The sequence below is a fragment of the Balaenoptera borealis genome, assembly GCF_965194805.1.
Source record: "Balaenoptera borealis genome assembly, chromosome: 5".
Lineage (NCBI taxonomy): Eukaryota > Metazoa > Chordata > Mammalia > Artiodactyla > Balaenopteridae > Balaenoptera > Balaenoptera borealis.
The window spans coordinates 84558205-84580395 of record NC_138862.1 but is presented as its reverse complement, the minus strand read 5'-3'; the positions used below and the strand labels follow the sequence as shown (position 1 = coordinate 84580395).

Genomic DNA, 22191 nt, shown 5'->3' with positions numbered 1-22191 from the left:
CCATGCACATGGGTTTACAAATATCTGTTCGAGTCTCTGCTTTCATTTCTTTTGAGTTTATACACAGAAGTGGAATTGTTGGATCATACAGTTATTCTGTGTTTACTTTTTTGAGGGGTCACCATATTATTTCCACAGGGGCTGCTAGAGGTGTATGTTGGAGTGGGAAATCAAGTTTGGGAGGTAATATAAGAGATGAGCTTCCTATAAGAGATGAACTTCCTGTAGTAAAGTATTTGCAGGTGATTTAAGATGTTTGGAGTCAAAGATCACTCTAAATTTTGAACCCTGTAACTGGAAAGCCAGTTCCAACCCACCTCTGCAGTAAGCCAGAGTTCTTGGAAGCCCAGACTGGTCCGATAGATGGCAAACTACCTTAAATCCTAAAATGAAAATTATGTAACATGATACAGAAAGTTAAAATTAAATTGTGTTTAGATCATGGACATTTTAAGTTATTCCCTCTCACCTTGCTTTGGTCTCTTAACAGTGTAAAATTATCTTGTCCTTATAATACCTTCGTATAGATGTATTTTATTCAAAGTCTATATCCAGGAAACAGTAATTCACAATTAGGTTTGTAGATTCGGTAAAATACATTAAATCATTCTTCCCCAGAAGTATTGTGTACATTGGAACACGTAGCCAACAAAAATCACTTTGTGTCATAGAAAGTGTGTGACCGAAATAAAGCTTCTGTTCATTTATTTTAATAACAGTGCCATTGCAGTTTTGATTTTGAAGCTTCTTTTTATGTTGTTTTTCATGGTTTTTTGGTTTGTTTGTAGCTTTTTTCTTTCTGTTATGGAGGAAATAGATCACACATAGGAATGATTAAATGTACAAATTTACTTTAATCACTGTGAACTCTAAAAATGTTTTCTTAGTTATGTTAAAGAAGTGTGACAATATTTAATTATAGGACTGTAGTTTTAGTTTCTTCTTAGTTCTTATTTGTAATGCTTGTATTTTTCATAAAATCTTTGGGATTTTAAGAATAGTACAGAGGCTGGTATATTTGGTATGAAAATAAAAAATGTTATGAGTCATTTCTAAGTACTGCTTTGTGCCAGAGACCACCATCTAAAAATTATAAGCTGTTTTCTGGTTTGGTTTCCCTAGGTTTCATCAATTTACTGTTACAAAAGGAATCTTTTTCAAATCAGTCCCATGTGTTTTCAGGTCTTTCCTTGAATGCCATCGTGGGATTTTTTTTCCACCTTAAATACTCAAACACTTTTTTTTAAATTATTATTTATTTTATTTATTTTTGGCTGCATTGGGTCTTCATTGCTGCGCTTGGGCTTTCTCTAGTTGCAGTGAGCGGGGGCCAATTCCCTGCCATGGCGCGCGGTCCTCTCATTGCGGTGACTTCTCTTGCTGCAGAGCATGGGCTCCAGGCACGCGGGCTTCAGTAGTTGTGGCTCGTGGGCTCCAGAGCACACGCCCAGCAGCTGTCGTGCATGGGCCTAGTTGCTCCGCGGCATGTGAGATCCTCCCAGACCAGGGCTGGAACCCGTGTCCCCCGCATTGGCAGGCAGACTCCCAACCACTGCGCCACCAGGGAAGCCCTGATCCACCTTTTTTAAAAGTACCTGTGGTTTTTACATATGCTCATAAATCCAGACAGAAAAGAGGTTTTAATTTCATACTTTTTTAGAGTTAATGAGAGTTGTTATTTTTAAATAGTTTAAATTTGTGTGCTTCCAAAAGCCTATACAGTTGACCCTTGAACAAAATGGGTTTGAACTGTGCAGGTCCCCTTGTATGTGGATTTTTCAATAGTAAATACTACAGTACTATAGGGCTGAATCTGAGGATGCAGAGGGCCAACTCTGAAGTTATACTCAGATTTTTGACTGTGTGGAGGGTTGACTCCTCTAACCCTCGAGTTGTTCAAGGGTCAACTGTACTTTTTAGCAGGCATTAAAATAAAATCAGGGTGGGGGCTTCCCTGGTGGTCCAGTGGCTAAGACTCTGCGCTCCCAATGCAGGGGGTCCAGGTTCAATCTCCAGTCAGGGAACTAGATCCCACATGCCGCAGCTAAGAGTTTGCGTGCCGCAACTAAAGATCCTGCATGCTGCAGCTAAGACCCGGTACAGCCAAATAAATAAATAAATAAATGTTAAAAAATAAAAATAAAACCAGGGTGGCTAGGATAGCATTAATCTATCTCAGTTCCTTTATCCAGGACAAGATGAAATCATAGAAGAAAGGAGCAAGCCATCCAGGGGTTCAGGGTGTGAATGGGTAGTCTGGGCTGAAAGTGTAATACATACCAGAGGTTTCTGAACCCTGATGTGTAGCCGTAGCCTAGTGATTAGGGAGTTCGGATTGTACAGTAGCATAGAATTGCTGATAATGCTTGTTAGAAATAACATGAAACTATACTTGAACTTCACATTAATGGTATAGTTATACAATTAATTTTGATAAAATCTGTTTGTTTTGATTCCTGTTAAACAAAGTAGAGGTGTTATTGAAACAACAATTCTCTGTGTCATTTTTTTTTTTTTTTTTTTTTTTTTAACAAATGGCTAAGGGTTCCAAGTGGGGAGAGACCACATCAGATTGAGTGAGGGAGTATTTATTATTATTATTATTTTTTTAAAATTAATTAATTAATTTATTTATGGCTGTGCTGGGTCTTCGTTTCTGTGCGAGGGCTTTCTCTAGTTGTGGCAAGCGGGGGCCACTCTTAATCGCGGTGCGCGGGCCTCTCACTATCGTGGCCTCTCTTGTTGCGGAGCACAGGCTCCAGACGCGCAGGCTCAGTAATTGTGGCTCACGGGCCCAGTTGCTCCGCGGCCTGTGGGATCTTCCCAGACCAGGGCTCGAACCCGTGTCCCCTGCATTGGTAGGCAGATTCTCAACCACTGCGCCACCAGGGAAGCCCTCTGTGTCATTTTTAAAATATGGAATATTGAGGTGGGGAACTGATTATAAAAGCAAGACCTTAGATGAGTGGTTCTAACTTTCTTTATGTCATCAAAATCTGAGGAAAACTATTCTGTCATCAGCAAAATGCATGTATGGGAGTTCCCTGGTGGTCTAGTGGTTAGGATTCGGCGCTTTCACTGCTGTGACCCAGGTCCAGTCCCTAGTCAGGGAACTGAGATCCCGCAAGCTGCATGGCATGGCCAAAATTTAAAAAAAAATTTTTTAATGCACAGATATGCAAATTTGCGTAAAATTTCAGAGATTCACAGAACTGTCCTAAGTCACTTTTCTCATTTTTGGACAGTTTTGTTCTTTTTATTTAGTTCATGGCTACTTGAATTTGTGGCAGAGAAGTTGATGGTAATGAATTGAAGTTATAGCTTTAATTTTCATGAGGGACGCTTAGCTGTACTTATACCGCAGTCACAAATATAAAATTTAACTATTTTGTGTGTGTAAAAAAATACACACACCCACATGTATATGCATGCCATTGATTATAACATGATTGGATAAGGTCATTTTAATTAATCACTGGAAAAACAACTCAAAATGCTTAAGTGGATGTTATAGCATCTTTGGGAATAAGGAAAAATGTACTATCATTATTCTCCTTTTGGTATTGTCATCTTATTTTAAATTATGATTTCTTGGAATATGGCGATGCTGAATTTAAAATTCAATTTAATTTAAAACTGATTTTATTCTTGGAACATCTCAAAATATCTCCTTGAAATAATTGTAGAAATCTCAGGAGTTCCAAAACTTTAGTATGTGATCACTGGTTCATCCAGGAGAGAGGAATGGAGAATGATGAGCATTTGCTTCCTGTAAAGTGCATGCATTTATATATATAGTATATTAATTCTAGTTATGAATGAGAGGTTATAATGTAAACATCAGTATATTTGGGGGGAGGACATTTGTTTTGTTTTTTGTTTCTTTTTTTTTTTTTAGAGATTTATTATTTATTTTATTTATTTTTGGCTGCGTTGGATCTTTCGTTGTGGCGTGTGGGCTCTTCGTTGCAGCGCGGGCTTCTCTCTAGTTGTGCCGTGCGGGGTTTTTTCTTCTCTGGTTGTGGCACACAGGCTCCAAGGTATGTGGTCTCTGTAGTTGTGGCATGCGGGTTCCAGAGCGCGTGGGCTCTGTAGTTTGCGGCACACGGGCTCTCTAGTTGAGGCACGCAAGCTCAGTAGTTGTGGCACATGGGCTTAGTTGCCCTGCGACATGAGGGATCTTAGTTCCCTGACCAGGGAGCGAACCCATGTCCTCTGGACTACCAGGGAAGTCCCTGTTTTTTGTTTCTTAACTTTAGATGTACATAGTAATAATCTTGGTGGGATTTAGCAAAAAATAAAATAAAATTTTATATCAGTGGTTCTCAGTCTCAGTTGTCTTGACATCTTCTTAAAGGTTTATATATTCTTTCAAACCCTCAAGTTTACTTTTTTTTCTTTATCTCAGAAGTTTACATGCATGGGGTATGACTTAGTGTTATGTTAACATGGTTACAGAGTGGATACAGAATAAATATGCTCCATGGAGTCTAATGCTTCCGTTACCTCTGTGTCCCTTTTGTTATTTTATGAACGTTACAGGCAAACTTCTGTGGACCATCTTTGAAAAACACATCCATAGACTACAGCAGTAGCATTCAAACTATTTGTTCATTGATTTGTTTATTGAGTTGGAGCACGTTATGATATGCTCGAGTATGTAACAAATCACATAATCCTTCATGGCTTAACATAGTGCTTAAACTCAGTAAATAGTTATTGACTGAATAAATGATATGTATCTTTTAAATGATTATGATATTCCAGATAGAGCAGTGAGTTCTGACTCTGATTTTGAAACCTGCCCTCTTTCTCCCATGAGTTATTACAGGGCACAATTGTGAAATGTTTAAAAGAAAATTTATGAGGAAAATAAACATGTGTGCCACATTTTATCCTTAAACTGATTTTGAAATCAGATACATAATGGCACATTCACATTCACAAAATGTGGTCATCACTTTAAGTAGCATAAACAAACAAAATAAAACTTCATTTTTTTAATGGAGTATACAAATACATTTAATTTGCACAGTTCTGTACTAGCTGTTTCTAAGATCACAAAATAAATTGTTTAAAACCATGAATAACAGGAGTTGAAACCCATATATAGCACTTCTAATATTCTGATGTGCTAAATAAAATATCCCTCTAGGTAATATGGGAATTTCCACTATTTGTGTGTGTCTGTGCTTAGTGGAAATTTTACAGGGATGCCGATATCTATCAAAGGAGTCTTAAAGATTCACTTGCCACTCTGGAAAAGAGTACAATGCTGTAGGAATAAAGTATCAGTATTCTTGTCGCTAGGGCAAACTTTTCCACTAGAGATCATTCCGAAATGTACCTTAATTGAGGGTCTTCTAAATTTGAGGCCAGAATTATAGCATATATCCATATTGCAGGGAGTAGATTGATAATGTAACTGGCGCAAAGAAATGCTTGTATGGAATGAATCTGCACTATCCAATACATTTTAAGTCCTCTGGGAACAAAGCCCTTTGAAACCGAGTTGATCTGGGTGTAAAATAAAATGTTAAGCCTTTGTGCTTAGATATGGTAGGTGCTGACTGGGCCTTAGCTACACAGGACTTCCATATCACTGGCTAGGAGTCTATCCTAAGAGAAAAGCAAGGAACACCAGGAATGAAAGGGAAGGAAAGAAGCCTTGTCTTCAAGTGCTTCTGTAGGTCTCCTTGTGGTAGCATTTCTGACAGAGTATGGATTATTTTTCATTACCAGAGGTTATTACCTAGTTAGTTTATATCTGAAGAAAATGTACCTGTTTACTTTGAAAGAAAAAAATATATGGCTTAACTCTTCTGATAATTAAATAGATTGAGCCTATATGCAGTTCAAGGCCAGTAATGATATGTGTAATATGATCAGTTAAATAGAACGAGCAGTAAAGAATCATAACAGCTAACCTTGTTGACCATTATTTTTCTTTTGCTTGGCCTTAGGGTTTTGACCCACCACATCAAAGTGACACAAGAACTATTTACATAGCCAACAGGTTTCCTCAGTATGGCCTTTACACACCTCAGAAATTTATAGATAACCGGATCATTTCATCTAAGGTAAGAAGTAACACTTTTATTACTAAAACTGTGGGTTATGTACTATTTTGTTTTAAAAGGTGATTTGTTTGTATTTATATCCTTAAAAATTCAAGGAAATGGTGGTTGGTAGATTTATCTTAACCAAAATTGTGAACTGTAAAATAAGTTTCTGGTTGCTAATATCAGGTAACCAATATGCCAAAAATTACCCTTAGTTGCAATTAAAGTAAGGAACTAATATTTATACCATGTGCCAGACACTGTATTAGGTACTTCTCATGTTATTTAATTCTTAAAACAACTTTAAGATAGCTTTAACACAGTGTTGTTATACTGATTTTATATCAGTTTTTTCAACTGAAGTGCAGGGAAATAATTTACCCAGGGATGAGATTGGAATTTGAACTCAGTTCTGTGTGACTTTAAAGCCTGACTTCCTCCAGTTTTATCATTCTTCTATAAACATTTTATAGTACCAAGGAACCACTTCACTTTTACATATTTTTCCTTGTTTCATTTTTTCCTATGGCATTTTTAAGATGTCTTAGCATTATTCTATAATCTTCAATTTCAAAATAGACTGATAGACTCTTCTCTCATGATGGAAATGTTTTCCATGCTGTCTAATATGATAGCCATTAGCCACATAGGGCTGTTTAGGCCTTGAAATGTGGTAATGTAACTGAGGAACTTAATTTTTAATTTAATTTTAATTTTTTTAAATTGTCAATGTGACTAGTGGCTACCTTAGTGGACAGTGCAATTATAGAGGATGTGAGTCAGAAACTGAGGGTAAAGTTCTCTCTGAGCATAGCTATTGCTTAATAGACCACCTTAAGAAGCATCTTTGTATTGCTCCTTCCCTCTCTTCCAGGGCGACTAATATTTTCTCTCTAATCCTGATCTCATTTTTCTTAAAGATGTTGTTTTAGGCCAATGGTTCCTTTTCCCTGTTCCTTTTTTCCAGCCTTTGCATTATTTACATATGCAACACACCCATTACTGACATCTCATTTTGGACAGTGGTTCTAAAGTAGAGGGCAGGAAGGGGAAATATCAGAATCTAGGGTAATAGAGGAGCTTTAGATTAATGATACAGTTCTTAGTAAGTGATGCAAGAAATAAAAGTCCTTCTTGAAAAAAAATTTTAAAACACTGGGTATAATTTATATACAATAAAATTCACTAATTTTAAGTGTATAATTTGATAAGTTTTGACAAATGTGTAACATGTGACTGCCGTCATCAAGATACAGAATATATTTGTCACTCCAAAAAGTTAGTAGCCAGTCCCACTCCTCCTCACCTTTAGCACTAGCAGCTGATCTGCTTTCTTTAACTATAGTTTTGTGTTTTCCAGGATGTCATATAAATACAGTCATACAGTAGGAGTCTTTTGTGTCTGACTTCTTTTCACTTAACACAGTACTCTTGAGATTCATCCTTGTTGTTGCAAGTATCAGTATCATTAGTTCATTTCCTTTTTAGTGCATAGTTTAGCTGTCAGCCTAGGTTTGGATAGTTTATGTCCTGAATTTGGGTCATTTTCCTTGCGTGGTTTCGCGATCAGTATTTTCCCATCAATTTGCAGCCACTTTTCTAGCCCTGAACTCTGAATCTCTGTGATATTTTGTTGATAAGGGGGTAGTTTTCCCCCACTGTTTGGCTGCTATAGCAGTGAGAGTTGGATATTATCTTTAGGCTAAGAAGCCATAGTTTATCATTCATACTCCTTCCATTTGTAATTTTTTTGAAATTAAACTCTCTTCCAGTTTCTGTCTATATTTTGGACATGTTCCAGGATTTTAAATAGTTTGTTTTAATCTAGTTTTCATAATTCTTATCTGCTAGGAGTTCACAGTCTGCAAATACTGGAAGCTGAGTGTCCTGGAGAACTTCTGAGATTAACTATCTTTATATGACTTTTTATATGCAGCAGTATGAGGTTTAATGTTTTTGACCACAGTTTCAAAAATGTAGATATTTAAATAAACATTGCCCTTTTTTCACACACATGGAGACTGTCTTTCTCATTACTCCCTTATTACTTCCTTATTATTCCACTACCACTTTTTTAAACTTCCAAACCAGATTACCTGCTATTCCATGAACTCATGTTGAACTTCCCTACCACTGTGCCTTTGCTATGATTTTGTATTGATAACTGCAGTTTTTTTAAATGTAGATTATATGTTTTTGCAGAGAATGTATATTTCATGTTTTTGACCACAATTTCAAGAATGTAGATATTTATATAGACAGTGTCTTTTTTTTTTCCTGACCATAAATGAAGCTGGCTTCTCATTGTTCCCTTTTTACTGGCTTTCTACTCCCCTGTTTTTCCCCTAAACTCCTTTCAGACTGTATATCTTCTATCCCACAAAGCCACGATCAACTTCCCTCCTCGCTGCCTTTGTTCATTCTGTCTTTCCTTCCTGAAATGTTCTCCCTCTGTTTGCCCCCTATTTTCAGTCTGCTGAGTGTTCCTCTCTTAAAGCCCGTGTCAAATGTGACCTCCTTCATTAAATTTTTCTTTCTCATTGACTTCTTGAATTGCCTTCCCATTGAATTCTTTGTCTATTCCTTCTTTTACTTTATCTTTGAATATAGCTATTGATACATTGTTCTTAATCGCCTCTATTTAAATTAAACTTCTTCTCTTTGTTCCTCTTATAGTGTGTCTTACACATTGTAGATGCATGATATGTCTTTAATTTAATTTGCTATAGTAACTTCCTTATCTTAAATTTAAATTTCCTTGCAATATCCCCTGAGAAAACCATAATTCAAAAAGAGTCATGTACCACAGTGTTCATTGCAGCTCTGTTTACACTAGCCAGGACATGGAAGCAACCTAAGTGTCCACTGACAGATGAATGGATAAAGAAGATGTGGCACATATATACAGTGGAATATTACTCAGCCATAACAAGAAAGGAAATTGAGTTATTTGTAGTGAGGTGGATGGACCTAGAGTCTGTCATACAGAGTGAAGTAAGTCAGAAAGAGAAAAACGAATACCGTATGCTAACACATATATATGGAATCAAAAAAAAAAAAGGAAAAAAAATGGTTCTGAAGAACCTAGGGGCAGGACAGGAATAAAGATGCAGACATAGAGAATGGACTTGTGGACACGGGGAGGGGGAAGGGTAAGCTGGGATGAAGTGAGAGGGTGGCATGGACATATATACTCTACCAAATGTAAAATAGATGGCTAATGGGAAGCAGCCGCATAGCACATGGAGATCAGCTCGATGCTTTGTGTCCACCTGGAGGGGTGGGATAGGGAGGATGGGAGGGAGACACAAGAGGGAGGGGATATTGGGATACATGTATATGTATAGCTGATTCACTTTGTTATACAGCAGAAACTAACACACCATTGTAAAGCAATTATACTCCAGTAAAGATGTTAAAAAAAAAAATTTCCTTGCAGAAGGTTTAAGTTTATGACCATGTTTTCGTTTTCTTACTAACGTCAGACCTTAGGAGGAAAAAAGTCAATGATAAAGTTGTATACATAGCTATAGAGAAGGTATACTTCTAGTTCATTTTTCTTGACTGTTATTACATAATAATTAAAAGAATTTTAAAGCATAATGAATTATTTTTCTTAGAAGTTTTTTCATGTGTCTTAATATTATTCTACTAGAGTGCCTCCTCTATGTGTGACAGGACAAACGCAGAATTTAGACTCATTCAATCTATTAATGTTTGTATTTCAGAAAACCCAAAAACAATAATTCCTAACATTTGTAAGCTAGCTTTCTTAAGAAATTTTTATTTATTCTCACTTTTTCCATTGTATTATTGAGCTAGCCAAAGAAAGCATCCTGAAACCAATTTACTTTATTACCAACTTATATAGTTGCTCTTTTCAAGATTCTGAAAGGTAAAATATATTGTCACTATTATATAGATTGATGTAAAACATAGAACATCGTCAAGTTAATTCCTATAAAGTTTTATACATTTGATCTGGTGCTGAGGAAGTTGCATGGAAATACTATGACCCCTGTAGGGACAACTGCCTTTTTACCCCAGTGAAGATCAACTGGCGATGGTTTGACCCAGAATTACCACCTCATATGCACACATTGAGCACCGACTTCTTCTGGTTCCAGGAAGTCTCTACCTCTCTTCTCTCTAGAGTCTTGAACATAGTTCCCAATCCCAGATTCTAGAGCCACTGGTGCTACCACTACCACAGGTAAATATGTTGCAGGTATCCCAGATTAGAACTGAAAATATAATTTCACCTAAGAAAGGAAGGTGTTAGGCATTGTACTATTCTCTATATACCCTTGGGTCAAATAGGCTTTTGTGGGCTCTTCTGGGACCCTAACTGTATTTATAAAATTGTTCATATGTGAAAGGATGTTTGAGGTCTCAAAAAACTGATTAAGGGAATTCCCTGGTGGTCCATTGGTCAGGATTCCTCTCTTACTGCTGAGGACGCGGGTTCAATCCTAGTCAGGGAACTAAAATCCTGCAAGCCGCACAGCGCAGCCAAAAAAAAAGAAAAGGAAAAAACTGATTAAGAAGTAAATTTCTGACATACCAAAATTCAGAAATTAGAACCGTCTTCCATTGCACCAGAGAAAATCTTGAATTGGTCAGTGGTTGAATTGACCAATGGTTATTGGTCAATATTTGAATTGACCAGTGGTTATTGGTCAATAGTTGAATTGACCAATGGTTATTGGTCAGTAGTTGAATTGACCAGTGGTTATTGCCTGACATCAGGAGAGTTATCTGGAAAAAAAATTCTTTTTCCAACCATATTTATTTATTTATCTATTCTGCTAAAGTTTTGATCTCTGTGTGCTCTAGTGTAACTGCGATAGAGCAGTAACTAAAACAGTGTCTCTAGGGATCTTACATTCTACTGAGAGAATGGACATAGGGTAAAGTAACAGTGCTGTGAAGTGTTTCCCTGTTTCATGCATAAAGTTGTGTTGTGAATAGTGAGTGGCACAAGTAAAATTTGTACGATATTACCCTGCCCCCATAATATAGCATTATAGGCTTATAAACTGATTAATAATGTAACAACAGACACACAGCGGTTAATATGAGCCAGGGTCTGTTGTAAGTGCTTCATAAATATATTAGCTCATTTAATTTTTATAACAACCCTATACAGTATGATTGTTATTATTGTCCTCATTTTATAGAAGCACAAAGTGAGGTACAAAGAGATTAGGTCCAAGGTCACTAAATGACCTTGGATTAGGATTTAGGCCACAGCAGTTTAACCCTTTACCATCTATGTTCGTAACCATTATACTCTACTGTCTTTAAAAATTGACATTGTGACAGATTTTCATATCCTTTATGAGATTTTCTTGATGGTTATACCAGTGATCACTTATCTAAAGTAATTTTTAATCTTTTTCACATTCTAGGTTATTTTTCCATATCCCACGCTTAACGGAATAACTGAATAATTATACCATTTCCTCTGTTTCTGAATAAATAAAATATAAAATAAATACATAAATATAATATAAATTTAATAAAACTTAAAATAAATTGAATCCACTGTTAGCATTTCTATCAACTCTTACTTCATCTTCAGCATTAGGTTCAGTCTTGTGTAACCAAAATCCAAAATCAATTATTAAAATATTATTTTAGATCTGCCATCTCCAACTTCTAAAAAACCAAGAATTTAATAGCAAAATTGATGGGTTCCAGTTTATCTCATTTTTAAAAATTATACTAAAATTGCCAATAAATAGTAAGAGACAGAAAAAATTAGAATAAAAGCCCTGAAACTCTAAAAACCAGATAGTTTTTGTAGCATTGAGAGTTACATGAATTTGTCTAAGGGCTTAGTAAATCTGATACTACTTTTCTTGTTATTATATGTATATAGTATATATTATTTTAAAATATTAACTTATTGATCTTTTTTTTTCTTTTTTTTTCTTTTTTTTTTTTAGTATACTGTGTGGAATTTTGTTCCAAAAAATTTATTTGAACAATTCAGAAGAGTGGCAAACTTTTATTTTCTTATTATATTTTTGGTTCAGGTAAGCTTTATCACTTCGTAAATTGTTAAGTTTATAGACATGAGTTCTAAAAATATATCTTCAGGGAAAAGTTATATTTCATTCTAAATCATTTGACTGTGGGACCATTGTTTTTTTTTTGCAGGGCTTCCCCATTGTATTCACTGAATACAATGATTTAAACCGCATCAAGATGTCTGAAAAATAGCCAATGAATTTTAAGATTAATTGTATTTCGTTTTATCACTGATTGCTATGGTGCTGATAATCATAATCAAAGCCAAGAAAATAACATCATCCTTTCAGATGTTCTGCCTCGGACATAAATATTTTGGCTTTTAATATACAGCACATGTTTTTGGCACATTTCTGCCTATGGAACCATCTTTGTACAAAGTAAATCTTTCTTTGGCTTTTCTTTTTTTTAATTTAAATTTTACTTTTATTTAAAAATTTTTTTAATTATAATTTTTAAGAATTATATTCTTAAAATGAATATTGATTTTTCTCCAGGAGACTATTTTTTAAGCTAAATCTATGTTCATTATAAGCTGTTTGACAGTTTCTTGATTTTCACATTGTGCTTTTTTTCCTAATGTCAAAATATCAAGAGATAAGCTTATGAAACTTGAGTATAAATCAAGATTTAAACTAAGTGATTGTCATTTTCTTTTAAAGAGGTTATTCTTTTCTGATAATACCTTGGCAGTCTCCTCCAGTGTGGCATTGAATTTTTGTATAAACTCTGAACTTTTCTCTCCATAGAACCTGGGCTTTCAAAAGAAAAAAAACTTGTGAAGTAGTCACTGTAAAGCTTGAGGAAACTTTTTTTTTTAATTGCTTTGCTTCATGAACAGAAAAGGAACTTCTGATTTTTTTTCATCAATAGAACTTCAGCTTGGTTTAGTTGGAAAAATGAGAAATTTATACTTACTCTGTCCCTGTAACATGCATTTGTGAAATTACTAGCTAAGATCAGGAATTCAGCTTGTGTGTGGAGTAGAACAAATTTAATTGGCCTACCCACAGTAAAGGAATATTAATAAATCGTTAGACCCATGTTCTAAATAACCAAATATAATTACTGCAAATATTTCTTCTCCAGCAGTTTATTGAAATCTCAGTTGTATGATTTAGATAATTGCAGCAGCATTTTCCAAGTTGTACCCTTCTGGCTCCGCTAGGTGTAACAATATCGCTTGTAGAAAGAAACCCTTTCCCTAGTCCCATTTCTTGTTCTCTCTCCCTAAGTGGTGAGTTTATTCTGGATCCCAGGGTAAAAACTGACAGACTTTACAGCATTTCTCAGGATGGGCAAAGAAATGTGAAATGAGATTCTGAGCAGCTATAGCTCCCCTCCAAGGCAAATACCGAGGAAGACCTTAAGTACTCTGTTAAGAAAGCAGAGACTGAGTCCACTCTAGCAGTATTTGTGGGTATGCAATACATTTAGATATTCTTAACCCCATATAAAAGCCATCAAAGTGAACTTGTGAAACTGTGAACTAAACTACACTCACTGCGTAGTCTCTCTCTCATGTTATTTTTTCATCTGGACCATGATACATGTTTTGTATAATGTTTTCAGATTTCCCAATAATTATGAGATTCTAGATGTTAATAGTGTGATGTGTACAATATAAAATGTACTCTGCCTTCTCTGTTTTTTAATGCAGCTTATGATTGATACACCTACCAGTCCAATTACCAGTGGACTTCCGTTATTCTTTGTGATAACAGTAACTGCCATAAAGCAGGTATGAAATACTTTGTATTGTTTTTTTTCTCCCAAGTCATTCAGAAGTTGCTTAATATTTCCACTCCAAAGTAAGATTTATTGTTGTGAAAATAATTTTCATAAGAAGAAATTTATTTGATTCTGCCTATGGTAAAATTAAACTGAGTTAAGCCATCGTTATCAGGTACCTGGTGACTGATGGGATGATTACAATTGTTAAAATATGTCGTTCCTTTGATACACCTAGGAAGCATCCAAAAACAAGCATTTTATATGTACAAACCAATTCATATATGAAACAGATTAATTATTATAATCATCTTTGTAGAGTTTGGTCGTATTTAAAGGAAATACAGTTCAAAGGGGATATGTTTATAAGGAGTGGAACATGTACTTCTGGCATGAACATTTCTGAATAAAAATTATATAGTGCTTTCCTACTTTTTACAACTTCCTCTGGTGAGGTCGATTTTTATGTAAAGTAGTACTCTAGGGGAAATAGCTTCAACCAGATCTTGAATTGATATTAAAATGTAGGTATAGAAAAACAGTATTATTGGATAAACATGACAAGTAAGAAGTTTAAAAATTCCTAGAAATGTCATGTTTACATACTACCACTTCTCAAAATATCTTTGAGAAGATACTGGACCAGAGGCTCAATTATACAGAACTGAACCCTTCCTCCTGAAAGGGAGTTAATTTGAATTTTCTTGTGTCAGTATGATAAATATTCATTATATAAGATTTAGGGATAAGGTATAAATTGACATGGAAACAAAATTGGAAAACATTTTATAATTCTGAGATGTAGTATATTTATTACTTACATGATAAGGGTAAGGGGAGTCTGTAGATTAACAGTTACATGATTTATCTAGTGTGTCAGAATATCATGCTACTGTTCTAAGTTTGATTTCCCTATATTCGGTGTTCTGTTGGAGATGAGAATTCCTCTTAGTCAGTAAGCATCCACATCCCTTAATGCAACTACATATTTACTTGGCTTTGTAGATGTCATTTATTTCATCAAAGTAACACACATTTGTTCCTTGGACCTCTTTTCTATATATAGTTTCCTTTTTGGTGATTTCTTCCAATCTAGTGGCTTAAGGTACCATTTATATGTTGATGGGTCTTAAATTTACATGTATCCTGAAACTATGCTCTGAACTCCAGACACACATATACAACTTTTTGTGCTTGGAAATACAACTGTTTCCACTTGGATATCTTAGGCTTTTCCTGACCTCTGTGTCACTCTCTCCTTTGCTGCTCTGGTCTTTTTGCTTCATATCATTTTTGCCTGCCTATGGTTCTATTGAATAAATGCTTATTCATTAGTTTGTCTGTCATCTTCATTTGAATGTTTCGTTCAATGAGGGCAGAGACTTTGTTTTATATTACTAGTTTATTACCAGTGACCAGAACAAGGTTGTGCACATATTTGGCCTTCAGTAAATATTTGTTTGATAGGTGAATAAATGAATGAATGAATCTCTTGAATATTTTTAAGGCAATGTTAAATGTTGTAATACTTCTTGCCCTGGTTTATACTTTAATATGAATGAAGTTGTTAGATTTTTTTTTTTAACTTCTTCCAACTATATTTGCATATTGTCTTCTCTTTAGTTGTGTAATGCAAGATATAGTGCTCTGGTAAATATCATAATCTTTGTCCTGTATGAGCTTAAAACCTATGAAGTAGAGAAGGCAAGACCAAATACAAAAATAATTATAGTTTAATAAGATCATAGAAAGAGCCAGTGAGCTGTAGGTATTCAGAGAAAGGATGGAACACTTCATCTGGATAATCAAGGAAGGCTTCATGGAAGAAATATTATTAGAGATGAGACTTGGAATATGGATAAAATGATAGTTGGTAAAGAAGGTGAGATAGAAACAAACAACTTGAGCAAAGGCTTAAATGGAAGAAAAGGCAAGACCTATTTTAGGGAATGACATATCTGACTAATGTTTGACCCTGTGTAGGAATGTACTAAAAGATAACATACTGGAAATGGATGTTGGTACTAAATTAATGAGGCTGGAAGACTCTTTGAGAGTTATCAGGAGGGGTTTGAACAGGATAGTGAATTAAAACAGTGTTTTGGAAAGCTTAATCTGGCAGTGACATATCTGGCAGTGACATGTAGGATGAATTATAGTTTGTAAACTTGTGTTTAAAAAGATTTTAACTGTATGCCTCCCCAACTGTTTAGAGTTGTTGCTGATATATATTTGGATTTGGGGAGACAAATGTATCTACGCAAAAGAATAATAGTAAGCAAGATATGAAAGGTAATTAGGAATGTAAAAAGCAGAACAACAAGAGTCTGAAGAATCAAGGGAAGCAACATTTTCCAGGGTAGGAAACATCAAGAAACGGTCTCTAGAGTTTTCAGTTGAAAAATCAGAAATTACGTTAGCACTTGAAATCCCTGCACTATAATAAAATCGCTGTATAACTGCTAAAAACAAAACAAAACAAATTTTTAAAAAATCAAAATAAAAAAACCCTAAGTAAATCTGCTTATGACTGCTCTTGTGAAAAAGCAGTCTATTTTGTATCATAGATTGTATGTAATGATACTCTTTCATTTGTACTTGTAAGCCAAAGATTTCTAATACATTTTTGTTTTAGTTTAAATTTGTCAATGGAAGTAAATGGAATGATAACTTCAGAAAAAGACAATTTTAAAATTATTGCTTTATTGATGTTATCTGACTATAAAAGTATGCTTTTTGACAGTTTCAGGAAAAGTATTTTGACTCTCAATTAAATTTCTCTAAAATTGACATACCACATCTTAAATTGAGCCAACATAATTTGTGTCTTAAAAATGCTTTCCCAAAAGGATTCTCCCTGAAAAACATAGACCTTCAGAGCAATCTTTAGTATTTATTTTATATTTTATAATGTTATAATATTTTTAGGTAATAGATGCACATATTTTTTAAAAATGGAAACAGTATAAAATAACATATAGGGACTTCCCTGGTGGTCCAGCAGTTAAGACTGTGTGCACCCAATGCAGGGGACCTGGGTTCAGTCCCTGTTCAGGGGACTAGATCCCACATGCCACAGCTAAAGGTCCTGCATGCTGCAACGAAGATCCCACATGCCGCAACTAAGACCCAGCACAGCCAAATAATTTTTTTTTTAACATCTTTATTGGAGTATAATTGCTTTACGATGGTGTGTTAGTTTCTGCTTTATAACAAAGTGAATCAGCTATACATATACATATATCCCCATATCTCCTCCCTCTTGCGTCTCCCTCCCTCCCACCCTCCCTATCCCACCCCTCTACTCTAGGTGGTCACAAAGCACCTAGCTGATCTCCCTGTGCTATGTGGCTGCTTCCCACTAGCTATCTATTTTACTTTTGGTAGTGTACATATGTCCATGCCACTCTCTCACTTCGTCCCAGCTTACCGTTCCCCCTCCCCCTGTCCTCAAGTCCATTCTCTACATCTGCGTCTTTATTCCTGTCCTGCCCCTAGGTTCTTCAGAACGTTTTTTTTTTTTTTTTTTTTAGATTCCATATGTATGTAGCATACAGTATTTATTTTTCTCTTTCTGACTTACTTCACTCTGTATGACAGACTCTAAGTCCATCCACCTCACTACCAATAACTCAATTTCATTTTTTATGGTTGAGTAATATTCCATTGTATATATCTGCCACATCTTCTTTATCCATTCATCTGTCGATGGACACTTAGGTTGCTTCCATGTCCTGGCTATTGTAAACCAAATAAATATTTAAATAAATAAATAAATAAATAAAATAACATATAGTAAAAGTCTCTTATGTTCCTATCCCTTAGTCCCCTAGTTCTCCTCCCCTGAGGGAGCCATTATTTGTACATTAGTCCAGGTATCTATACAAAGTGTTCACATTAGTAAGCATATATTTTTCACAAATGATAGCATAGACTACAACACATTCTGTACCTTACTTTTATCACTTAATGTTATCTCTTAGATATCATTCCATTATCTATACTTGTGCTATACCTCTGAGTTCTTGAATTTTCTCTAAAATAGCATAAGTCATTTCCAGTGGATAAGGCTCCATGCTCCCAATGCAGGGGCCCTGGGTTTGATCCCTGGTCAGGGAACTAGATCCCACATGCATGCCGCAACTAAGGAGCTAGTGAGCCACAACTAAGGAGCCCGCAAGCCACAACTAAGGAGCCCTCCTGCCGCAACTAAGACTCAGTGCAAGCAAATAAAAAATAAATAAATAAATCTTTTTTTTAAATTGCCACTCTTTAACATTTAATCAAAGATTCTTTGTGAAATGCTTATGTTTCCCTTTTTTTAATATAAATTTATTTATTTTTATTTATTTATTTTTGGCTGCGTTGGGTCTTTGTTGCTGTGCACGGGCTTTCTCTAGTTGCGGCGAGCGGGGGCTACTCTTCGTTGCAGTGCGTGGGCTTCTCATTGCAGTGACTTCTCTGGTTGCAGAGCACAGGCTCTAGGTGCACAGGCTTCAGTAGTTGTGGCTCGTGGGCTCAATAGTTGTGGCTTGTGGGCTCTAGAGCACAGGCTCAGTAGTTGTGGCACACGGGCTTAGTTGCTCCGCGGCATGTGGGATCTTCCCAGACCAGGGCTCGAACCCGTGTCCCCTGCATTAGCAGGCAGATTCTTAACCACTGCACCACCAGGGAAGTCCCTAAATTTCAGAACTTTTTGAAGACACAGGGATAGAAGAAATCTGGTAGTGAGAAAGTGAACGGTGAAAAAAAAGGCCCATTAAGGTGACATAGAAGGAGCATCCCATAAGAAAGCTGAGGAGGAGTAACTAGAGAGATAGTATGAAAACCAGGAACATGTATGTGATGAAAACCCAGAGAAGAGAGTGTTTCTAGTAGTGATGAATGTCAAATACCTGAGTCAGAATAGCCTAACATAATTCTAATGAATGAAATGTTTGGGGGAAGTTTTTATGTTTCTTTTTCTCATTTGATAAAAAGTATCTTCTAATACTAAGAGGGGCATTTTTTATTCTTTTGATGTTTACAGGGATATGAAGATTGGTTAAGACATAACTCAGATAATGAAGTTAATGGAGCTCCTGTTTATGTTGTTCGAAGTGGTGGCCTTGTAAAAACTAGATCAAAAAACATTCGGGTATGCACTTAGTAAATAATAGAAATCAATTATATTTTGAAATCACAAATTCTCTGATTATGTTTTAGTTAAAAGTCTGCTTTCCTACATTAAAATATTATGATAGACCACTTGTTTAGAACTCAATAAAATTAAGTCCTTGCCTTTTAAAATCTGTATATCCACTTTTCCCCAAAATTCTTCATAGGTGGGTGATATTGTTCGAGTAGCCAAAGATGAAATTTTCCCTGCAGATTTGGTGCTTCTGTCCTCAGATCGACTTGATGGTTCTTGTCACGTTACAACTGCTAGCTTGGATGGAGAAACTAACCTGAAGGTTTGCACATGCTTATGTTTGAGTGTAGCTCTTGGTGAACAAAATGTCTTTGGATTATAGTAATATTTTCCTTTGGTTAAGGTAATAAAGTTTGACCTGATAAAGGAGAAATGTTTTCAATTACTGAAACTTTTCAAAAGTTAAGTTTTTTTTTAAAGAAATAATGTTATTATACATTTACTTCAAGGATAGCCTCACATAATTTAGTCAAGTTTAAGAAAAGTGAAAAGTGTTTTTAGGAAAAAAATAATCTTCTAATACATTGGTGCTTTTTTAGATAGGGGACACATTTACATTTTTCTCAATTTTCAGAGTATTGATACAATCAAGGATTTTATTTGATTCACTTTTTCCCCCTATTAAATTTTTTATAATAAACTTAGAGCAGTAATGACTGTTAACACAGACTTAATTTCCTGGTATGCAAATGTCCTCTGTAGACAGGTAATCACAGTAGCTCCTTTTACTACTTGTTATTTTACATTCTTCTTTCTCTTCTGCCATCTAGCTAAGTGATCTCAGCTACAGAATGCTGTGATTTCATACGTAAAAGAGGTTTGAAATAAATGTTATCTAAAGTCCCATGTAGATCTCAAAACTGTGTGATTTAATTTTTCTTTTTTTCAGACCCATGTGGCAGTTCCAGAAACAGCAGTATTACAAACAGTTGCCAATTTGGACACTCTTATAGCTGTGATAGAATGTCAGCAACCAGAAGCAGACTTGTACAGGTATGGTGTGATAATCACCATACTCATTTTAAGTTCTGTTTACAGATTTCGTTTTTACAATGATAAACGTGCACTGAGTTAGTTAGCTAATTGACATTATTGGGGGGAGCAAGGTGGGAGATCTGTTAAAGGGGAAAAAAGCTAAAAGCAGAATTTGCCAGAATTCTAAGCCAAAGTATTAATTCAAAAGCCATGCTTTTATTCACATGTTCTTTCCTATTACCTTCTACTTTGGTATGAATTGGCTTTATAACAATAGCAATAAACTTTATAGTAGTAGTTACAACAGAAATAAGATTATTTCCTTAGAAGAAAATAATCTAACGGTGTGCGTGTGTGCGTGCGTGTGTATATATGTGCTCCATGAAGGCAAGGGCCATGTCTTTGTGTTCAGTAGGAACTAACTCCTTTTAACATTACAATTTACTAAATATTAATACAGTATAAGTCATCTTTCAGTGAGTGCTATGCTAATTATTGTGGTCTATGGAATGGAAACAACTTTTTATTATTAAAGACTTCCATGAGAAACTACTCATTTTTACTCAATAACTGGTGATAGAATATAAATTATAACCACATTGTAAAAATTACCCTCAGCTTCTTGTCATATTCTCCATCTCCATTTGTTGGTTGAAATGTTTTAAAATCTTATCACTAGTCATTGGATTTTTCAGATCTCTTACATATCTTTATTCTGGATCCATATATTTATAATGGAGTTTTCTCTGTGATATTATAAAGATCTTGCATTTTCATCAAAGTCAAATATGGATACAATACAGTGTTTTCCAATTAACTGTAAAAATTTGGAGTTCTATGCTTTTAGAGCATTTAAATTATAAGATAGATTTAACTGTGAAGAATTTAGTACTTTAAGAGTTCTCTATTGCTGTTATTTCCAAGTCTCAGACAAGGGTGAATTATTAAAAGATTAGTATTAAAAACTAGAAAATGATGCAGCATTAAGAAAGCATAAGATTAATATGAGATCAAATGTAACTAATGCTTTGGTGGGTGGTTTTACATTATTTGGAAAATGGGGAGAAAGTTTAAAAAAAATTTTTTTTTAATAAGAAATAATTCACTGTTAAATATAAGGTGTTCCTCTTTATTTTCTCTTTTCTTCTTCCTTACTGAAAGTATATTTTTTTTTAAATACAAATGTAATGTAATTACTACAGAAGACTTTTGTAATAGAAAAATAACTCATAATTATACCACTACTTTAAAATTTTTATTGCTGTTTTTATTCATTCATTTAACAAATTATTGTTGAGCACCTTTGTGCTCATTATGATAAGTGATAAATAAGATTAATAAGCACAGTTTCCATCCTTGAGGAACTCACAGCTGTAAAGATATTTTATGTATCTCTAACTGTATTTTTTCAGTTTACTATACTATATGCTATTTATAAGGGAAATATTGAAAGCATTTTTAATGTCCAAGTAGGAGGAATGCTTAAATGGCTTTATGGTATAGATGTAAGATGAATTAGGTAGGTAATAAAAATGATGCTTTCAAAGAATTTAATGACATAGGAACATACTGAAATACAATATTGAATAAAATGTTATAGAGCTGTAGTCTCTCATATGATCCCAATTATATAAAAAGAAATGTGTATGTATGTGTATTTGATAGGTAGTTAAGTAGTTAGATAGAAAAAATAAATAGGTATAGAGAGAAAGAAAAACCTAGAGGAATTACATGTCAGAATGTTAGTACTTATTTCTTGGTGGTAGGATTTCAGCTGCTTTTTAATCACCTTTTTTATTCTCCATATTTTCTAATATTTCTTGAAAGAATATGGATTGCCTTTGGGTTTTTTAAAAGTATTTTCCATCTTACTGCACAGTATTCTTAATGATCTTTTTTAATGGCTGCTTAATAGTCTAAGTAAATGTACTAGAACCTAACGGTTCCCCAGTCTTTCCATACTTAACTCTTCCATTGTTTTGCTATTAGAAATATTGCATGACACCTTATTAACATATAAGTTCATGAACTCAGAATCCAGTAGTTAGATAGTTCATCATTCCCTCCTCTTTGGTACAACTTGTTCACTTGGCTTCCAGGACATTTCCCTCTCTTGATTTTCCTCTTACTTCAGTAGTCCCTCCTTCTCAATCTCTTTGGCTGATTTCTCCTCTTCTTTCTGACTTCTTGATGTTA

The 22191-nt window shown here is 34.8% G+C and overlaps 1 protein-coding gene across 10 annotated transcripts in view; it reads left to right on the top strand.

Annotated features, from left to right (window-relative positions):
- The window catches only part of ATP11B (ATPase phospholipid transporting 11B (putative)), a 141171-nt gene that overhangs the window by 19012 nt on the left and 99968 nt on the right, over positions 1–22191 (top strand). For 6 of the 10 annotated variants that reach the window (XM_082393901.1, XM_082393899.1, XM_082393908.1 and 3 more), the window contains exons 2-7: positions 5964–6080; positions 12014–12103; positions 13759–13839; positions 18859–18966; positions 19154–19282; positions 19910–20013. In XM_082393901.1, the coding sequence (XP_082250027.1) occupies positions 5964–6080; positions 12014–12103; positions 13759–13839; positions 18859–18966; positions 19154–19282; positions 19910–20013 (629 nt within the window). The remainder of the gene's footprint in view (positions 1–5963; positions 6081–12013; positions 12104–13758; positions 13840–18858; positions 18967–19153; positions 19283–19909; positions 20014–22191) is intronic. The other 4 variants (XM_082393904.1, XM_082393905.1, XM_082393906.1 and 1 more) reach the window with 4 other exon arrangements.